The 21,872-nt window shown below is 40.7% G+C and overlaps 1 protein-coding gene across 1 annotated transcript in view; it reads left to right on the forward strand.

Annotated features, from left to right (window-relative positions):
- Nucleotides 1-21,872, forward strand: part of RNF150 (ring finger protein 150) — a 193,371-nt gene that overhangs the window by 150,863 nt on the left and 20,636 nt on the right. Inside the window, exon 6 of the mRNA XM_090036490.1 lies at nucleotides 1,977-2,187. Coding sequence (XP_089892616.1) covers nucleotides 1,977-2,187 — 211 coding nt within the window. The remainder of the gene's footprint in view (nucleotides 1-1,976; nucleotides 2,188-21,872) is intronic.

Genomic DNA, 21,872 nt, shown 5'->3' on the forward strand with positions numbered 1-21,872 from the left:
TTTTAATTCATGAGGCAGTACTTAGAGAAAGCTAGTAGAAATCTCAGCACTTAAAAACAGAAGCAAGCTATCTAGCATTTTTCTTTCAGAGCATAGTCACATGCTTGCTGGATATGTCATGAGTTTTAGTTTGGAGATGAAACTTCTGTTTTATTTTTGTGCATTCTTGTTATGTTTTTTAAATATACTTGGCTTGTCTGAGACTACAGAACTGGGAAGACTGAGGATAGCATATAGCTCCTGAAATTCTTGTTTTCCTGTTATTTTCAGCTAAGAGCAATAAATGACATTATAGGCAAAATATAAAGCCCAGGCAGGTATTAACATGGTAATCACAATATAAATCATAATATGCTACATGTTCAGAGAATTTTTTGTGGGATAAAATGGCAAACCAGCCACAAAGATGTTCCACATATGGTTTGTATCAAGCTTTAAACTAAATGTGTGGCATATGTCCTGGACACCTGATTGTTGGCACTGGGCATAGGGCAGCCTTGAGGCCTGGACCCAAGACCTGAGGTTGCCCACTGGCAGATCCTACAGAGGCATCCCTAGGTCCTACACCTGAAAACTGGAGCTCCCCTCTTCCTTGCTGCACAGGACTTGACATGTCCTTGTTCAGGGGACATTTAAAGCTGTAGCTGATACTACAGGGTGGGCAGCTGGGTATTGGAGAACTCCCAACCCCCAGCCATTGTGCAGCTGGGGACAGGAATTTTATACCTGATCCCAAAAATCACACGGCCTGCCATGAACATCTGGTGTGGCAGGACTTCTGATTTTTGGAATCAGGCATAAAGTTTTTCAGATCCCAACTGCACAATTATATTAACATCTACCAGCAGCCTTAACATCATAAATATTTTCCATTATATAGCCAGTTCTCTTTATTCAGCTTTTTCTCCCACACACAAATGTATGTGCCCACTAGTAATTCTTGTCAGTTCCCTATCTTTACTACAAACTCTGTGATACCAACTCAGTAGAATATACAGTATTTTCACACATGCATCCTGTTCCAGAATATAATACATACTTTGGTTTCGAAAGGCAGAATGAAGGAAAAAGAGATGGTTCCAAAGTAATGGCAGCATAGAGCAGAGGCAGAACATTATCCTCTGCTAGCTCACTCTTCCTTTTCCATTTATTAAAGCTGAATCCCTAGCTGCTGCTGAGGGTTAGTCTCCATGGGTAATGATTTTTGAAGAAAGCTAAAGAATTGCTAAGTCTGAAATAGCAGGAGAGAGACCAGATGCAGCTACCAGACTTCAAAAATGCCCTTTAAAAGGTTAGCTTGATTAGTGGAACATCAAGACCATTAAAAAGGAGAGAAGATCATTAACACCTGTGCAGTAAAGAACAAAGAGTCATTAAGTCAGTTGACTCCCTCTCTCCCTGTTACTATTCAACTGCTCTGAATAGTAATATACTAGCTGCTGTACTGAGGAGCAGGAAACAAAGCAGGGTTCTTCTATCCCTGGCAGAAAATCAGCTTCCCTGCTTAAACCAGTAATCTCAATTTGGGGGGGAAGGTATGTGTTGTATGTGAGAAAATGTGGTATTATTTTGGGAAAGGAATGATTTAGAAGGTACAAATTCTCTTCCGTAGAGTGCCTGGGTTTATTCTCATAATCTGACTCTGCATAAATGTACTCATCTTTGACATCATACTTTACCAAATTTTGAGAGAAAAATATATTATAGATGGTAATACTTTTTTGTGATAAACATTTCTCCACATACTCTTAAGTCTTACCAGATATGCTATTAGGAGGATATAAGTACACAGAAAGCAAACTAACTGTGTATTTGTTGGATGTCACCGGAACTTTTAAATATTCATAAGTGGTGCCACTGAAATCGGTGAGGTGACATTATTAGCAGTCGGTAAATGATTTAAAGAGAAAGGTGCAGAGGAAATTAAATGTATTGTGCTATGAAAGCTCATAGTTTCTTCTTTTTATTTCCATTAGCCAAATGCGGACTGCATAGACGATATACCTCCAGATTTTGAAGCTTCCATAGGTGGACCTCCAACCAATCAGATTACAGGAGCTAGTGATATAACTGTGAATGAAAGCTCCGTAGCTTTGGATCCTCCTGTCCGGACCGTGGGAGTGTTACAAGTCATCCAGGATGTAGATCCCTTTCCCCAGGTTGGGGAGGGTAACTTCACAACAAGCAGTAAGTTTCTACTCCAAGTAGAGTTTGCACTACTTGTCATCTAAAAGCATTATGCAGAAACTGAAATAACAAGGCAAGTTTTGGAGGGCATTTTTTCCCCTGGAGTGTTTTCATTTCTTTAAATTTGGCTGAAATCTAGAGGAGATAAGGAACTTGGCTCAAAGTGGCAACCTTGAGTATCATGTAATACTACTCCATCACACCCTTCCCAACACTGTACCAGTGAATGTATTAAATATGATAAAACAGCAAAATAAAACTGAAGAATCTCTGAACAAACTATATAAAGCAACACACAATAAATTAAAGTGCTTTGGTCATCTTTGGAATTTACTTCAGTACATGTGAACTCTTTCGCCTTGTTCTTCTATGATAACCTATACTTATGCTCTAGCTCCTATGTTTAATATGCTTGTTAGATGCATTTTCTGCTTAGCTGAGCTGGTCCTTTTCTCCTTGTCTGGCTTAATTCAAAATACTGTTTTTACGTGGGTGGCCAAATCACGTGACACTCTTAAAATAAGTAGTTAGAAAGGAAATACTGCCATTGTTTACTTATTCATATATTAATTCCTGAATTTGATTTTCTTTAGTTCTTGCTTATTATTTATTCTCAGAAATCATTTATTCGTAACTGATTATTTGAGCTTGAGCAGTTTGTGTGCAAATCATTAACTCTGAGGCATTCACATCTCAGAAGTGTTGTGTTCTGCAACTCCCAGACCTGTCCAGCTTTAAACTAAATGTGTGGCATATGTCCTGGACACCTGATTGTAGCTAGGAGAAGGAGGACGTTTAGCAATTCCAGATGTACTTAAAATGGGAAGCTATTTGTGCTTCAGTAGCATAATACAAAAGATGGGGTTATAAACATTTTCCCTATTGTATGTTCCCTAACTTTGTAATTCAGAAACAATGTATGTTGAATTTCTTTGTGCTTTTTCATTATTTTCTTTATATCACTTGGAGTTTTACAGGCTCATTGTATTGGTATCTATTCATCTTTTCAAAAGGAGTATTGGTCAGAAAGCCTATACTGAAAAACAGATATTTTTAAAAATTCAAGAAGTAACAGTTTACTAGTTGTTTGTCCAAAAAGAAAACATAGTAGGAGTAATAAGTGTTTTTACCCTGTTTTTTTCTAGTAATTTTTACTTTTTAAATGGATACATGTATACTAACAATCCCCAAATACCATCCCCATCCCCTCTCCCTAAATAACATCTTACATTTAAAAAAAAAGCTTGTTAGCTCAAATGAGTGTTAGGAATTCTCACTTTTGGACAAAAGTAAAAGGCAACTAAAAGGCATCTTTCTGAGCAGTTAATCCATACTTATGTGTATATGCACTTATGTATGTGTGCTTGCATCATGGGTGTGCTGGTGGGCAGAAAATACCCATGTGCCTGCCTGACCTAGGATACAAGAATGTGACAAATACTAGTTTAGGTACAGGACTTGCCAAGATCCTAGGCTTGTAGGTATTTTAATCATCACTATCATCACCCTTGCTTAGATATTTTATTACTTTTTGTGAATGGAAAAAGAAGGAAAATAAAATGAGGTCCAAATGAGAAATAGCAAAAGCAGAGACAGCGCAGGGTGGGCAGCAGCAGCGAGGAGACCCTGGCATTGATCTCTGCTCCCTGCAGAGCCAGGTTGTGTGGCAGGGCAGTGCTGATCCCTGCCACGCAACCTAGCTCTACAGGAAGCAGAGATCTGCGCCGGGGTCTCCTCACTGCTTCTGCCCAGCCCACGCTGTCTCTGCTTTTGCTATTTTTCATTTGAACCTCATTTTATTTTCCACTGCCTGCCCCACGCTGCTCCATATCTCTGCTCCCTGGGAAGCCAGGTTGCACAGCAAGGACCAGCACTGCCCTGCTGCGTGACCTGGCTCCATAGGGAGCAAAGATCCGCACTGAGGGTCTCCTTGCCGCTGCTGCCCACTCCCTTCAGCCCTGCGTTGCTGGGGCAGAGTGGGGTGGGCAGCAGCAGCAAGGAAACCCCTGGTGCAGACCTCTGCTCCCTGCGGAGCCAAGTCACGTGGCAGGGCAGCCGCATACAGCTGTTTCCCAGCAAGCCCGGCTCCAAAACACCAAAATTTTCCGAAATATTGCCAAAACATTTTGGATGCCTCATTTTGTTGCAGAGATGTTTCAAAGCCTTGTATTTTGATCTGTATTTGGTGTTTTGGGTTCCAAAATGGCCCAAAACACCCCTGAAATGAAACAGCTGCGAAAATGTCACACAGCTCTATCAGACACCCACTGGAAAAATGTGGCCTGCCTTCTTTTTCTCTGCACTTATGAGTGTCCTGCACATGCTAGGCCAATGCCTTAGGGCTAGTGCATGAATCAGCATGTAGACCACTGTCCCCTGCATCTACTCAAGAACCAAATTAGCTCCAGGCATAATATGGAGAGGCTTCAGAGCTAGGGGGCCATTAAACCAACTGAGGGTTGTAAGGAGTATCCACTAGTCCTTCCTCTTCTGACAGCAAGGGCTGCCTGGCAAGCTGGTGTAGTGCCAACTACACTGATTCTACTACACAAAGAGCACCCTTTGATTTAGCTGCTTAATCCAGTCTTAAGCTTGCTTTGAGCCAATGGAGCATTGCGGTGCTACTGACCCACTTTCTAGAGATTTTGTATCTAAGAATGATGCCGTTGCCGAGATACAAAAATCAGGTTGTTCTCACATTAGACTGTCAATTCCTTATCCTCATAAAAGAAAATACACCATCATAGACTGAACAAATGTACTGGTATTTGTTTTCCTTTGTGCAGATGGCAGCAGAAGCCAAGTACACTTGTCACAATTTGGAAAATCTATCTTTGGCAGGCAAATTCTGTTGGATCCGTGGGACTCTTTATATCTGTATTAGAGTTTTATCATTTTTTCTAGACCTGTGTGTTTCTAGTAACTTCTAAAATAGAGATTCATAGTGAAACCATTTTAAAGTCCAATACACAATCTCAGTTCTCCTTTTTCAGAATGGCGTGTAAAGCTTTAAAATTCCTTGGCGGGGTGTGTGAGTTTGCACCATTTCAGCAACAAATCCACTCAGGAACTGAACTTTGTTATTCATTTTGCAAGGGCCTGACAAAAAACCAAACCCCTTCAGATTCATTTGGAAGTTTGGGGTTTGAGTTTCAGAGATAATGACAACTTGCAACTGGGGGGAGGTGCATTTGCTCACAGTTACAAAAGTTAGGTTCTAGAGCTCCGGTTTAGCTCAGTTGCAGGACACAGTTAGGACACAACCTATACTGCGGTTTTAAACCCAGTTGTAACCCAGTCAGAGGATAACCATGATGTAATTGTCTTTGTTAGGACTGTTATATCTTGCTTTAGAAAACAGATCATAATCTTGTTCATTAACTGTATTATTTTCAGAATGGTCCAGGCACTATAAGCTCTCTGTCCCTTGCTTGAACATGGCCTGTCTGTGTTTTACAGCTCTGAATACTGCCAGTAATTTATGGTGAGGTATTTGTTTTTTGGCCTTAGTGTTAGTGACAGCAGAGTACTCCTAAGATGAGGCTGCATTAGAGATTTTTTTCTTGTGATTGAACATGTGCAAACTGTAACAGTGCGGTGTGGATATAGCATATCATATCCAGACACTGAGCTCTTGGGCAGTGTCCCTGCTTTCGTGGATGGCTTCACTTATCCCATGGGAGTGCTGGTGCATCTGGAGGTAAGGAGCTTGCAGTCCTTTCATTCTTCAAAAATTCATTTCATTTTAATTTTGACTTTTTTTCTGTTTTGCTGTTTTGGATGAACTGTGTGGTTGCAGTAATAGGTTCTTTCTCCTTTTTGTCTCCAACTAGGAGCCATAGCCAGGATGCCTCTTACAAGGGGTCAGCTGGGGAGTACATTTTCAGAGCACCGCAGATCAACTCCTATTAACTTGTGTGGACTCAGAATTTCATCTAAGTAGTTTTGCGAGGTCTTAAATTTTACTTATGTATATGCGCTCAAAGGACAATTTCCGCCTCTGAAAAGAGGATATTTTTTTCAGGGCCCCAAACAATTCTTCTAAGCAATGAATAACTGGATGGAGTTCAGTTTTATTTATTGTTCTAAAACATATTTTTAGTGCTCCTCACTAGGTTAAGTACCTCCTGGATGACAGCAGACAGCAAGGACCAGCACTCTTTCAGCCAGGCATATTAGAGCAGCCAGCAAAGCACAACCTCAATCTTTATGGCCTTTGGGCACAGCCAACCATAAATATGTAACGTTTATTCTTGTTAACAAATCCTGTTGTTAACAGAAAAGATCGCTGCGTGACTTTTCAGGATTCTCATCCTTTTATGTTGGGGCACGTGACTTACGAGGAGAGGATAGGGGAACTGGGCTTATTTAGTCTGGAAAAGAGAAGATTGAGAGAGGATTTAATAGCCACCTTCAACTACCTGAAGGGTGATTCCAAAGAGGACAGAGCTAGACTGTTCTCAGTGGTGGCAGATAACAGAACAAGGAACAGCTGTCTAAGTTGCACCAAGGGATGTTTAAGTTAGATATTAGGAAAAACTTGCCTACTAGGAGGGTAGTAAAGCACTGGAACAGGTTACCCCGAGAGGTGGTGGATCTCCATCCTTGGAGTTTTTTAAGACCTGGCAAGAAAAAGCCTTGGGTGGAACAGTATGGCTGAGGATGGTGCTGCTTTGAACAAGGGGCTGGACTAGATGACCTCCTGAGGTTCCTTCCAACTTTACTTTCCTATGATTCTGTGATTCTTAAGTTCAGCTACAAATGTATGCTCTAATAGTGAGCTGATCTGTGTTAATAAGTGCTGTCACATTTTGAAACACCATTAGCTGTTTAGAGGAGGCTACATTCTACCTAAGTACTGATGGTGTAGTAGGAGCTGGATTGTGGCTTTTGGCTATAGCCCTGAACTGGGGGTAGTGCCTACTGGCAGTGCCAAGGGGCACTACCAAATGAGTTTGACTTTGGGCAGCACAGGAGAACTACACATTTTGCAGCACCCCTTGGGATGCTGATGAACACTTTCCTTTCTGCAGCTTTCAGTGTTGGTGCAGAGAAGAATTAAGACTATATTTCCAGTCTTCTCTTCCCCACATTGGAGGCATTTCCTCCCCCTCAGACAGTCTTTTTAAATTTCCCCAAGCACAGAAACTTCAGCGGTTTTAAACAAAGAATTCCCAAAGCTGGGGTGGAAGGCCCCTTGCTCGCTTCCCATCATGCAGTCAAGCTTCAGTCCAGTATAATTAACATTAAATAACTTGATTTAAAATATCCAAGGTCAGTTACAGAATAGCAACAAGCATTCAGTTAGTTATGTTAGCTAGTTGACATGTGGAGGGGGAAAAGCATCCATTCATTTTTTTTCCATCTATCTGTATTTTCAAGCTTTGTTTACTTGAGCATATCTTATTCTTGGTAAGAGCTATAAATCCTGTTAGCTTTTCAGGCTATGCAAGCTCCAGAGGACTACACATACCAGCCCCCACAGCAGGCTGACCTGTTTGAGAGTGACTGGCATAGAACTGCACAGACCTTCCAGCCCCCCCTGGGGTGAATCAGAGCCTTCAGAGGTAGGGGAGTTTTGATGCACAGATCTTCCCTTTGGTGCACAGAAGGTCTCAGCTGTCTCTGACATTTTAAAGAAAGAATTCCTGAGGCAGCCCTCTAATGGTGGAGGTGAAAGGGGCAGAGTCCCAGTTTCTGTCCCGCTGCTTCTGCCATTAATCACAGAACTTAATGCAGAAGTAATTGTTATTAATTTATACAACAGTAATGTCCATGGGCCCCAGTTGAAATCAGAGTTTAATTGTGCTTGGTTTTGCCCTTACCATAATAGAAAACTGACGGACCCTATTCTGAGAAATACGGAAGAGGCAGCAAACAAATCTAAAGAACGAAGTGGAAGGGAAGAAGGAAGGATTAAGGTAGACAGCATCATCAGTCTTACCTTCACTTAGTTGAGGAGAGGGAACAAGTTAATGAAGGCATGACAGGACCAATAAGTAAACTGTATGGCCTCTGTGTTTTCTTAATTCTCTAGGACTATCATAAAGCAAGCTACTCTTCAGCCCCCTACATGTGTACATGTATTTGGGTTTATGTGCATGAAGTCTTCCTAGCTGTTTTGTTTCAATAGTAAAAACTTTATTTCAGCATTCCAGTAGGTTGGAAAGCAGTGTAAAATAAAAGGTTTTTAACTCCTATGGGAAGCCATGACAGAAACTCAGTGTTTGCAATAATTTGGGTGCTTTTCATTTTTAAGGGCCATGGCTCTGCTTATACATGAGTAAATTTACACATGGAAGTAATCCCCTCCTATTGTGAGTGCTCAGTTTTCATCAGGAAACATGACTTAAATGTAACAGGAGGGAAGTGACCGATTTCAAGAAGCGTCTAAAACTTTTGTGCTTTAAAGCTATTTTCCAGATTTGTTTTTGGCTTACCAGTTCAAGTTCAGGGCTTACAACCTAATACAAGTTTTAGAGAGCAGTTCACTTCAATTTTTAGGTGTGGGTTTTTGTCAGTTCTTCTTTTGACTTGGGGCTGTCCAAGTGGTGGTCCATGGGCCCCTGCAGCTACCTCTCTGACTGCCATGCAGCAGGGGAGGGGTGGCATTGTGCACTGCTGATGCTACAAACTTGGCAGGGAATGAGGAGTCTGCCCATTCAGCCCTGTGGCAAGGATTTAGGAGCCCACCTATGGCAGGGGTTTGGGAGCCTGTGCTTTGGTGCTGCCTCTGGTGGTGGCAGGGAGATCCTGGGAGCCTGCCCCTGAAACATATGGCCCATGCAGTGTGCAGCGCCCAACCTCTATTTTAAGTGAATCAGTTTGATGGGCATAGATGACGTAAAGTGCAGGTAGTGTAGTGATATCTGCCTGAATTTGCTGATGACTTGAAATTGTTCCTCTGGGAAGAATCACTGCCCCATGACTGTCAATGGGGCCCTCCATAGTACAAGGAAAACAGAACAGCAAGTCATGCTGGTCAAAAACAACCTAGCTGCTGAGTTTAGTAGTGGGTGGGGACTTCCTGCTGTCACAGACTCTGGAAGGGGGAGAAGGTCTCCTCCTGCCATCTCAGAGAGGTAAGAGGCGCCCTTTTCAGCATAACATATATAGGACAAAGTTCTAGCTCTCCTTAGTCAGTTCTTAAACATGAAATATGTGAATCTCCAAAGTACAGAAGGGAAATGCTGTAAAATATACTCAAAAATTGGTTTCCTGTTTTGAGACACTCAACAGGCTAGCATGCTGTTGTCTTCATTTTCATTTAGATTAATATATCCAAGGCCCTTCTCTCTCTGGAGAGAGCACAAGAACATGTGTTCTGTTGTGATAACAGTTAAACCCTATAATATAACATGTGGTTTCTATCTGAAAACCCACATTTGGAAATCTGTGATGTAAATATTTCTCTTCCATTTGCTGCATTCTGATTAGCATGATGCTGCTAGATGACAAATAAAAAAGGGCTTCTTATAGGAAAATACAGGAACAAGATGAAGCCAACTAGAAGAGTGGGGGAAGCTTATGAAATGATGATGAACACTTCACAAGCACATATTTCTTTTATTCTATTAATTGCAAAAGCAGTAAGCTGATTAAAAAAAAAAAGTAACCCTGATTCCTGATTTAATTATAAAATGATACAGCAGTATCCTATTAGAATAAAGTGCCATTTCACTAACATCACAGGTAAATGAGCACTTTTTGCCTCTTGTTTATGGCATATTTAACACGTCTGAGGCATTCATGCAGGAGCTTTTGTTGGTTTGCATTATAGGGACATTTGAGCTAGCTCATGTACTAGATGTAGTAGCATCTGTCAGGGTTGATTTATTCTGCTGAGATAGTAGCACAAAGTAAATTACCCCAGACATAGCAGCACCATGTTAGTGTGCCTGTACTGTTCCCAGTATCCAGTTTAACTCATACATTGTGTACAGACATGCCCTGTGTCATTTTTGTGCAAAGTACAAAATGTAAATAGTAATGAGATTTTTTTTTTCAGATATTTTTCTCATGTATGAAAAATATCAACCACTAGAGATGCAGTAGTCTTACAGTAAGAGTTGTTAGAAAAGATGACCCTAAGCCAATCCTCCACTGGAATTTCTAATGCCTGCTCTCCCATCTGTTAAAAATTCATAGTTGGAAGACCTATTTTAAAGGAAAAGCTACTAAGAAACGCTGGAATGGAGGGATCATATTTTGGATTGATCATACTGGACAGTATTTCTTTAAACTACTAGTAATTACTGTACATTTCACTCAGTGACTGGAAGCACAGGGATTTGTTTGCAGGAATTCTTTATAAGGCTAAAATTAATGTAGCAATAAATACTTCAGTTTACATGTCATTAGCAAGGATCACACTAGTGCTTGCATGTAACTCTTCCTTCCCTGTGGAATTTGGCTTAGGCACAGTATGTTTGTTTTCATTCTGACGGCTCTACTGCTAAATTAAATAATTTGGCAATATTTAAGTTTTTGGGGGGTTTTTTTCAAATCCCAGTGACATTCTTCCATCATATGGAAGGTTTTATTTTAAAACAAATACTTTTAGGTCACAGTACTCAGCTAAAATACTGCATTTAAAATATGAAACAGGTATTTCTATGTTTGATGGCTACAGATAGGTTGAAATAAATTAAACAGAGGCCAAAGCTTATCAGCTTTAAAACAGCAGTCAAAAATATGACTGTGTGTAAAGTGTAAAGTAACACTTCCATAGATTCAGTATGTCTGATCCTTTTAGAAGCATTGCTTGCAAGGAAGATAGAGATATAAGTAACACACCTCCGGGGACCAGATGATCCAGTCTTCTAGGAACCTCTGTTTCCAGTTTTTTAATGATTTATTCATCTTTCCAATGTTTTTAAGAATTGCTGTATACTGCTAATTGCAAGACCTAGATGGAACTCTTTGGAAACAAAAATATTCTTTAAATAGAATAGAAATAGCAAAAGCTTTGCAGTTCTGCCTAGTCAATAAGCACCCTGCTGTCTCTCAGCTAAAAAGTCAGTTGAGTCTTTTTGCTCATTTTGGGTAAAATTACCTTAAAACACAAGACTTGCACCTCTTCAGTCCCATGTAAGGCTTTTGTTGTTCTCTACAGAGAAAAATTTTATTTACTGGCCCTGGGGGTGCTTCCTTGAAGCTTCATGTAAACTGGTAGTTGCACCTGGATAAAGTTCAATGAACTTCCTGGGACTCCCCAGCACACTGCTTGCACCTAAGAAATTGCAGGGCCCAGATGCCTTTATTCTGGGCTGTTCTCATGAGTTTTCCATCTGAGCAACTTGTTAGTGCCAGAAAAATGGTTGAAAAGTTGTCCATGTGGGACTGAACTAAGACTAAAAACTCATTTGAGATAGGCCAAGTAATTGATCAGATGATCCTCATCTTCATTGCTACTAGACTGGGCTAGATTTGCCTTGGTGACCTAGAACTGAGACTGAGCTAATTCCCTCACCTTAGTTGTTCTTCTTTTTCTCACCTTCTCCTCATTTTGGTGTGTAATCGTCACATCTCAGTATCCCTGGAGCAGGCAGTTTGTTCTTCTCTTTCATTTTATGAGTTATATGAACAAAGCAAGAAAAAAGGTGCTAATTAAATACACAGGCAGGGAACGCTCAGTTATTTAAAGACAGTAAAATAGAAACCTCAGCTTGACATCTTATAAGGTCAGGTCAAACTAAATCACTTCTTACCTTTGTCTTGAAAGTTTGGTGGTGTGGGGAGGTGAACAACGCTTAAAATTTAAATTAGTGAGTTTAAAATGTTTTATTTGAAACACTTTGTTACCTCAGTTTCAAGTAAGGGAAGGGCCAGAGTTTTGCCCCCTCCCCTCCCCAAATCTGTTATAAGGATATTTTTAAATAAGATTTTGAATCTACAGGCCGGATTTGAGATGCTAAAGATGATTTTTTTTTAATGGATAAATCAAACGCATTGATCCATTTCAGCATTATGAAGAACCATATTTGAATTAAAAGGAGGTTCCATTTCAACTATTTCAAAGGTTTTATTGGGATAAGACAAGGAAAAAAAAGTGCCTGGTAGGCTGATACTTAATAGTTTTTATAAATATGCATTTGTATGTGCATGCATTTATATGTACCCTCTAATTTCTTAGTTTGATGATGTGGAGCCAGCCCTGCTGAGAGAGATAAGATCTTGGAGCCTCCTGACTCAATTACACAGTGATTCCACTTCCAAGTCCTAGTTTACTTCATGTTTCAGCTGGACATAATTCCTTTTAGAATTGCATGTTTTTCCCTTTGTAAAATTAACTCTGTTTTTTACTTAAATCAAGAAATATTTCCACATCCTTTTAGCCAAACAGTAAAAGCTCCCTGAAGATGACTCAGAGGACATATAATATGTTTTATACTGTCCAAAATTGAAGACATACAGCCTGTCTTTCTGACCTAAGGAAAAGAACAGCGATCTTAATTTAAAAAAACAATTGTCTCCAGATGGATTAAGTCTATTAGTTTCATAGCCTACAGACCCGCAAATGTATAGGTCGATGGGGTTATTAAACATCCTTAGACCAGAATGTTGTTGTGCTATTCGGGCATGCTTGCATATTGTTACTAAATGCTCAGTGAACTTTTATGCTCAAGAGAAAGGAGCGCTCCTCACTGTACCATTCTACCTCTCTTCTCCCGCTTCCCTGTCTAGCCTTGGTTGTACCAGATTTATGGATGTGCCATTGCTACCAGGTAAAGTGGACCGGACACACACACATGTTCCTCTGGCACCATTTTTCAGTGCAAAACCGTTTAATGTAACAGTATTGTTGGAGAGGCACTCAAAATTCCCATGAACGAGAGCTGTGGGACAAAGTCACCCCCATACAGAGCACAAAGCATGGGCATACTTAAATCCCATTTTACAACCTCACATTAAATCACAGGCGCTTTAAGCGCTGCATAGGCCATCTGCACAGAGGTAAACTTCAGCTGAAGTCTAAACCCAACAGCATGAACTTCAGCATTTGGAAAAATATTGACAAGAGAATTAAAAGTCAGTTGGCAAGCAGGGAATGTTTGGTTGCTGCAATAGAAAAAGGATCAATGTGATGAGGATAATGAGTTAATGGAGCATTGCAGCTGGAAGCATTTCTAGTAGTCTTCTCTAAAGAAGGTGTGGTGTGAAATGTGTTGCAAGAGTTTTGATTGAGGGCCTGGTAGAAAGTGTAGCCAATTACTTATATCGAGGATGCCAAAATTCCTAAAATCTTTAGGGTTTTTGTTTTGGTTTTGATTTTTCTGTAAATCAGGCCCTGTAGGTTTTATCCAACCTCCAGCAGTCAGTCTGCAGTGGCAAAGGGAGAAACGTGATTTAAGATTTTTGTTTTCCCCCTGAAGTAGCTGGTCAGCTTACTGCTACCAAATATGAAAGGGATGATAAGATGTGTTTGCCTGCCATGGTAAGGAGCTGGATGTGGAGACCTGGCAGGACCCTTCCAGGCCTGTGTTTCTAAAGTGTCTAAGAATTTCTCCTTAAGAACGGAAAAACACTCGGATGGAAAATCTTGTTCTACTTCAGCTACTTGTGAAACTTCCCTCCCAGCCGCTTGTTCCCACCCTCACCTCGCCCCTTTTTAAACAGCATTGTTGCTTCTGAGTCCGGAGAAGATGAAAAATAAGAAAGAACAGTGTCAGGTTTCTTTACCTTGAGGGATGTGTTTAGTGTACCTCCAGCACCAGCTGGTGATGAATTGTATTCATTGTTTGTTAATGAACAATAGAAGCAGCTTGTTGATTTTGTGTGTAGATCTGGAGGTCTTCTACTTTCCAGTGATCATGGTGAAAGATTGCACTTCCAGGAGTGTATGTGGGGATATAACCTCTGGAAACAGTATGCTAGAAACCATGCAGAGACCATTTTCTTTCTTTAACAATCACAAAGAATGTAACAGAAGATGAAACTTCATGCAGAATTTTTTAATCATCCTATAGTCTTTAAAAGGAATTACATCTCTGTTATAGAAGTAAAGAAACTGAGAGGAGGGAGATTATTCTTTACAGTAAATTTAGAATTTTGAAGTAGTTTCTATCTTCTGTTTTATCATAAAAGTATTATCTGCATATTATACTATATGCACTATGTTCATTAATGACCTGGAAGTGGATGGAATAGAAACTATGCTTATAACATATACACATGAAGCCATTCTGCAGAGGCTGGTTGCAAGCACTCCAGAAGTCTAAATTAGAATTCAAAATACTCTCGACGAGCTGGAGAAATGGTCTGAAATAAATACAATGCAGTTCAATAAGAGCAAGTCCAAAGTACTGCAATTAAGTGGCAATAGTCAATGGCACAAACACAATATGGAGCATGCCTGTCTAGTCAACAGTTCTGCAGATAGATAAGGACCTGCAGATTATAGTGAATCATACATTTAACATAATTCCACAATGTCACATTGCAAAAAAAGCAGACATCATACTGTGGTTTATAAACAGGAGTGTGGTATATAAAATACGTGAAGTAATCCTTTCACTATGTCCGGTATTGGACACCACACGTCAGGAAAGACGTGGACCAGTTGGAGAGAGTCCAGAGGAGAAAAACAGAAATGATCAGAGGTGTAGAAATATAACCTATGATGAAAGAGGGAAAGAATATATGTTTGGTCTAGGAAAAGAAAAGAAAAAGAAGAGACACATTATAGTAATCTTCTCATTGTACATCTTGTTGTAAAGAAGTTCGTCTGTTGTTCCCCATGTTCCCTGAAGACAGAACAAGAAGAATTGTAAAAATAATTGTAGCTAAACATTAGGAAAACCTTCTTAATTGTAAGAACAATTAAACACTGGAATATATTACCTAGGGAGGCTGAGTAATAACTATCACTAAGGGTTTTTAAAACCAAGTTAGAGAAACCTCTAAGAAGAATGGTTTAGATAGCATTGAGTCTGCCTTGAGTTCAGGGTATAGATGATGTCTCGGGGTTCTTTCCCAACCTATTTACTGTGACTTGATGATTCTCTAAAAGTTCAAAGACCTGACTCTCACTTCTGTTTGTTGCTAATGCATATAGTGATCATTGAAGAAGTTCATCTTCTACAACAAACTTTTTCATTGTTGCCTTAATGTTTTGGCTTTGTAAATTCACGATTTAAGGGACTTTCTGTAGCTGTTCTTAAAATTCCTTTATGATCAGAAAAGTGATTGGTAAAGTGACACCTACCTAACAGAGTAATATTCATTTGCTTTTACAGCAAAAAGCAATTTTTACTTTCTAATTTTCTTAGACTCCGTACAGCTATAGAAGAGGCAACCTTCTGACTCACTGTTGTGACTCATGCATCAGTGACAAAATTTACTAAGTTTGAGTTGCAGTATATAGTACAGGGTTTGCAGGATTGTCAGTTTTAACAATCAGCCCCATAAACTAAGGTTAAAAACAGATGTGGGATTTCTCCCTGGGCAAAAAGCCTTTTTAAATTCTGAAATCCTACAGAGGTGCATGCCTGTTGTCCTGCTTTAAGTACCTCTAAATTATCAAAGATTACGTTATCCAAGATAACGCTTTTCCCAAGGAAATCAAAGCTAACTTGAGTTAAATACCATTCAAGGACAGCTGTGTTCTGCACCTGTTTTGCTGAGAGTCAAAGCCAGGGACAATCAGACCCAGGCTAAACCCCGACATCTGTTTTTACCCTTAGTGAACTTGATCTCACAACCATGAGAAGGAATAAATTTGAAACTCCTCAGTGATTTTTCAATGCAGATATGTACATCCAAGTTATTTGAATTGAACATTTTGAATTAAATATTTGGTTCATAGGTGCATTGTTGGCTAATTCCAGGATTTTTGGTTGTAGCCGTGTTTGTCTAGGGACATAGGCAGGCAAGCTTCTTTGGGTAGATGTGATATCTTCTATTAGACCAACTGATTAGTTGAAAAAAAGTTCTTTGCGAGCTTTCAGGCACAAGCACCCTTCTTCAGGCATAGGAAGTCTCTGCTGTTCTGAGATCTCCAAGGGATGAAAGAAGCTAAAAGTGTGACAAGATGTCAGTGAGAATGTAAATAGGTAGAAATTAGAAAAAAAATGGAAAGAAAAGGGAAGGGAGAGAAGAGGGGGAAATAATGCCAAAGATAAGTAAGGTAGAATCTGTTGTAATGGAGTCCTCCAAGGTAAAAAAACGAGGCAGTCTGTGAAAAAGTAAATAGCTGGAAATTAAGAAGACAAAGGGTAGAAAAGGAGGGGAGGGGTGGAAGTGGGGGAGGGAACAAGTGTAAATGGTAAGGTCAAGCAAGTACCTAATGAATTAGATGTCAGGCAGGTTCTAATGTGTGATAAATCCAATGTCTATATTGAGTCCATGATTTTTTTGTATCCAGTAGATTTATGAAATGAAGTTCGTAGGCTCATCTACAAAAGGGGTTTTGTAAATTCCCTTTGAGGATTAGAACTAAGAGATCGGAGAGGGAGTGATTATCTTGTGAGAAGTGTGCCCCCCACAGGTAATCGGATATTTTTGTCTTTGATAGATTTTCAGTGTGCGCTCATTCTGATGCGCAGTTGTTGTTTTGTCTGTTCTACGTATTTTCCATCAAGGCATTTGGTGCATTGGATGAGATATATGACATTTCTGGAGGCACAGGTGTAAGATCCAGGAATGGCGATGGTTTTGTTATGGGGTAGTTATTGTGGGAGTGTTGGAGCATGTTGGCAGGCTTTGCATTTCTTGCCAGCAGGCAGGACCCAGCAGGACAGGGAGGAACAGGGCCAGGCAGGGAAACTCCTTACTGCTGCAAGCCCCACGCTACCATGGCATAGTGCCCCCTGCCCACCCAGCAGCAGCAAGGGCACAACTCCATGCCACTACCCCTGCTACTGCCGGGTGGGAAAGAGGTGCCTTGCCAAAGTTGCACGAGGCTTCAAATGACAAGGAGTTTCCCTGCCCTGCCACACCAGGTCTCGCCCACTGGATTGCAAAGGCATCGGGATGGCAGCAGGGTGGGGAGCCCACAGGAAGCAGCCCACCCCTGCCCCATACACAGATCTGAGGGGCACATGCCTCCCGTTTGCCCCCACTTCCTGCCTTGCTCCCTGCCCTGGCCCTGCAACTGCACATTCCAGCCCTGAGCCCCAAGCCCCACGTGCCGCCCTGGCTGGACAGGAGACCCAGCCCTGCCTAACACCCTTTCTCCCTCCTTATGGAGGACTCAATTACCCCTCTCCCCACCAGACTTACCTGCAGGAGCTGCTCTCCATGCTGCCTGACGGCCATGTACACATACATGTGCACATGCACATGGCGTCCCCTGCCTGATTTCCCTCCTCCTGCTCCCCCCAGCCCATTGCAGGCTGAAACTCTGCCAGCTTGCAGAGAGTTCTTTGCAAAAGTGCAAAATCCATGTTTTTCTCAGTTTAAAGGGAAAATCCATGGGTTTTTGCATTTTTCCATGGGAAATGGAAAGCCCAGATCCCTGATTATGATTTACAGATTTGTTTATAGATTATTTATTTGTATTATTATAGCACCCAGGATTCCTAGCTGTGGTTAACTCCATTATGCTAGATGCCATGCAGTGACAAAACAGTAATGGCTGGAAGTACTTATTTAATTTGCCTTAATGCATGAATCATTTCAGTTGTTATGAAACTTCATTTTTTAAGTTTTTTGTGCAAAAAAAATAGTGTCCATCTCTAATCAGCTCAACAGCAGCATAACCAGTGTTAAATTTGTTGGATGTCTTACAGGAAAGGAAAGTTTTAAGAAGGGCTTTGAATAAAGATAACAACATGAATTTTTCAAGATTTTTTTTTTTTTTTAAATACAGAACTCAAGCATGAGGAAAAACATATTAAGAAATCTTAAAGGTGCTTGTTTGAAAACTTAGTGAGTGAGGGAGGCCAGCATGAGGGAGGAGATTGGCCAACTGGAAAAAGGAGTCAGCTTTTTTTATTGCAAACGAGAGCTGAAAGGTAGGAATAGGAATAGACAGCAAAAGGGCTGGTACTCAACTTCTGTTTAATGAGCTAGAGAAGTGGTGCAATATAGGACATTCAAAGACTAGGTGACATGATCAAAATGTGGAGTGAGGAAAATGATTTTTGCAGCAGCAGTCTGCATGTTTGAGTGTGACAAGATTGCTCAAAAATTCAGAGACAACAAGAGTCTCTCTGGAAGAAAGTTTTAGCTACATGGATGGCTAGAAGAATCCAGAGCTTTGAGATAGCATGCAGAAGAAGCTGCAAGATTTAGATCCTCTGGATGTGAGGATTAGGAGAGAGATCCAGTTTGAAGATGTTACTCAGGTTATAGACTTGAGCAGTAAGCAGGAGACAAGGGATCACGGTGTGTGTTGCTTTGTTGGTATTTTGGATTTTTTTTGTAAGCTGAGAGAGACTAAAGTATTTTCATACTGTGACAGAAAAAGGAAAGAAAGGAGGGGAAAAAAGAAGAACAAGGGAGACACGAGAAAGATCTGGAGATGGGTTGGGAGAAAATCCCCAAAGCAAGCAAGTAATATTATCCTAGATATGGTTTCCCTGATGAAAGTCAAAAGCTTCCTGTACTTTTGTGCACTGCAAGCCCTTCCTCAGTAGCTCTTAACCTTTTTTACTGGGGTCTAACTCCACCTGCCCCCCGCCTAGACACACACACGTTCCTTGCCATGAATCAACCAAATCCCACAGTCTGCCAGGAATTGTTGGGCTGCGGACACAGTAAAAAGACTGACTGTGGATTGGGCTGCTGTTGCTTAGAGGCTGTTTTTGTGGGCTTAGGTGTTAGGTGTTGTGGTGGTGTTGGAATCATCAGCTGAAGGTGGTCTCTCTGAAGCACTGCCTTCCCACAATGTTTGTCGCATACTACCTGTCTGCTAGAAAAACTGCATGAGCAAAGCACTGTATTGAGTGAAGGAGGAGTAGACATAGAAGCAGCTAAAATAGAATCAGTGATGGTGTGGAAGAGGTAGGGAGAGGACAGCAGATGGGGGGAAAAAAGGGAGGGAGAAAGATGCTTCTTCTTTATCCTGCCATAAGTCCTGCTAGCATCCCACAGCCCATTGTGTGAGAATGACCCAGCCAGATGGCTTCCACAAGCCAATCCCACTTTGAGATCCTCGGTTTGAGAAGTTTCTCATTGATTGTGATTCCCAGCTTCACATACCTTGAATGTTTTGTGTGATTGCAAAAATATTTATTGAAGTGGTTTGCACATCCTTACTCTTCTCTCCATGGAGTATGGGGCTATATTTAATATGTATACAAACATACTGAAATTTCTCTTGACATTTCATCAATATCTTTGTCAGGACATGATTAACAACTTTTTGATGGGCCTAAATGGGCCTTTTAAGGTTTTACCATTGCAGTATTTACAAGTGAATTATATAGCACTTAATGATGATCAGCAGTGGCAGCCTGTCAACTTGCTAAGTGGCTCTGCTGTGCTTTCACTTTCCAAGATGGCATTTCATGTATTATACATTTGCTGAGACATATCATCATGGGTTAAAATCATGCAGGTTTCCAACTCAGAACATCTTTGAATTATATGGCCATTTGGAAGAATCTAGTGCCAAAATATGGAAACTATGTGAGACTGCGTTCTAAATATTTCTACACCTACTGAGCAAAACAATAGCTTTATCAAATATGTTAAAACAATTGTAATGGTTATGAATTGTAATGATTAGAAAAGTTTCCTTACAAATAGAGAATAGGACACTAGAGACCTGTAGCCTGTAACTTATCAGAACTATAATCAGTCAATTAATAATAGTTATAGACATTTCAAGATATTGATACTCAAGAGATATATGTGGAACTTTATAAAGAGGTTAGTTATTCTTGTTACAAGGCTTCAGGCCTATGAACACTTAAGCATTTGCAAAGCTTATTCACCCAAGTAATACATTGCATTGACTTTAATAGGTCTTAGGCCCTTGAGCAAAGTTACACAGATACTCAGTGTCTGCAGGAGCAGGACTGTGTATATTGTTATATTCCACAGGAGGAAACAATGACCCTTGGCAAGAAAAAGGGTCTATTATGGCCTCTTTACTACATCCTATAGGCTGCAATCATGGAATGATAATTATTCGGTACTTTGTATAGTATCTATCCCAATATGGCCATAGTCTTGTTGGGCCTTAAGGCATTTCTTAAGATAATAACTATTAATTATTATTAATATTCTTTAACATTATGGTAACATAGGGATTGTAATAATATGAAAGCAAGTATACATAGAATAAAGATACTAGGTTTTCTTGTATCACACAGTTACATTTGTTGTTTATATCACAGGTACAGTTTGTAGTGCCAGCTATTACTAATGTCACCCAACACTTCCCAGTAGGAAACCCTGTTTTCAGCTGGCTATAACTTTACCCATCTTTATAACCTGGACTGAAATTGCATAGAGCAGCTATCTGCTTCAGGCAGATTTTTGGCTTTCTTGAAAATTTTGGCCAAAATGGTTCAGCTTTTTCTTAGAATGAGCAGGAAAACATACTGCTTTGCTCATGTTAACAATTCTTGCCTCTATTGCTTTGAACTCCTCTATATCCTGTTCAGAACAGGGAATTAAAATTTGTCTTGGGTTTGTGCCTTTTGCCTTCCCAGTGAAGAACTGCCCACGTTTTGTTCTGTAAACAATGGGGGGTGCAAAATCAACATTTTTGTGTGCTCAGTAGAGGGTTTTTTTGGAATTGTACATAATATCTTAGAGAAGTTGGACTAGAAAGAACCTTGCAAGGTCTATAGTCTCTGGGTGCCTGCACACGAGCCAGGAGGCTGTTCCAATGTGCTGTAATTACAATGATTAATCAAGTCTGCTCAGTTAATCGAGTCTGCTGGAGCATGGTAATTACCACGGTCCAGCCAGCCTCCGCATCTCATGCATCAGTGTCCCCACACTTCAGAATGGCAGCAGAGGCACTTGAACTGAAGCTTATTCAGCAAGCTTTAGATAAAGTGCTCCTGCTGCCATTTTGAAGTGCAGGGACACTGATACACGAAATGCTACAGGTGCTTTAATTAGAGTGACTCTCAGAGCTGCTCTGATTAAAGTCCCTCCCCCGACAAGCCCCAAAGCACATGTAAAAGTGACCTCTTATGGGATGGGAGTGGGCACAAGGTTGGAGACCATGGAACCTAGATCTCTTGAAATCTCAATGATCTCTTCTCCCCTTCCCAACTTACTAGTGAGCTGCAGGTGGCAGAATGCATCTGATTCAAAGATAGGACAGAGGACAAAATAAGAAGGAGGAAACTAGTAGAGTGGGATAAGGAGTCTAGAGCCTTTTACATCCTGTTAGATAGGCTCCCCATCTCCCATTTTGGAAACAGGAAAGAGTGATCTACATTTTGGGATCCCCCAAGCTTGGGGGACTGGTACAACTAAACTTCTGTTCCCCCCCCCACCTGCTTCACCCTTTCCTTCAGGCTCTGAAGGAGTCTGGCAGTATTGAGACTAGAAGGTGCAAGGGTCTCAGATACATTGAGAGTTGGACTGAGAACCATAGGGAGGCTTTGATTGATTGGGTAAGGAGACTGGGACTGGGGAAGACAGAGACTGGAAGCCAGACGGATGGAGGGGACCCCTGAGACTGGAAGAGGTGATTGGTGCACAAGGTGATTGGAACAGTCTGGAAAGAAACTAGGAGCAAATGTGAAGGAAGATGAGGCCCATGCAGAGGGGAG

This window comes from Crocodylus siamensis, chromosome 2, assembly GCF_052110815.1.
Source record: "Crocodylus siamensis isolate JL-2025a chromosome 2, ASM5211081v1, whole genome shotgun sequence".
NCBI lineage: Eukaryota > Metazoa > Chordata > Crocodylia > Crocodylidae > Crocodylus > Crocodylus siamensis.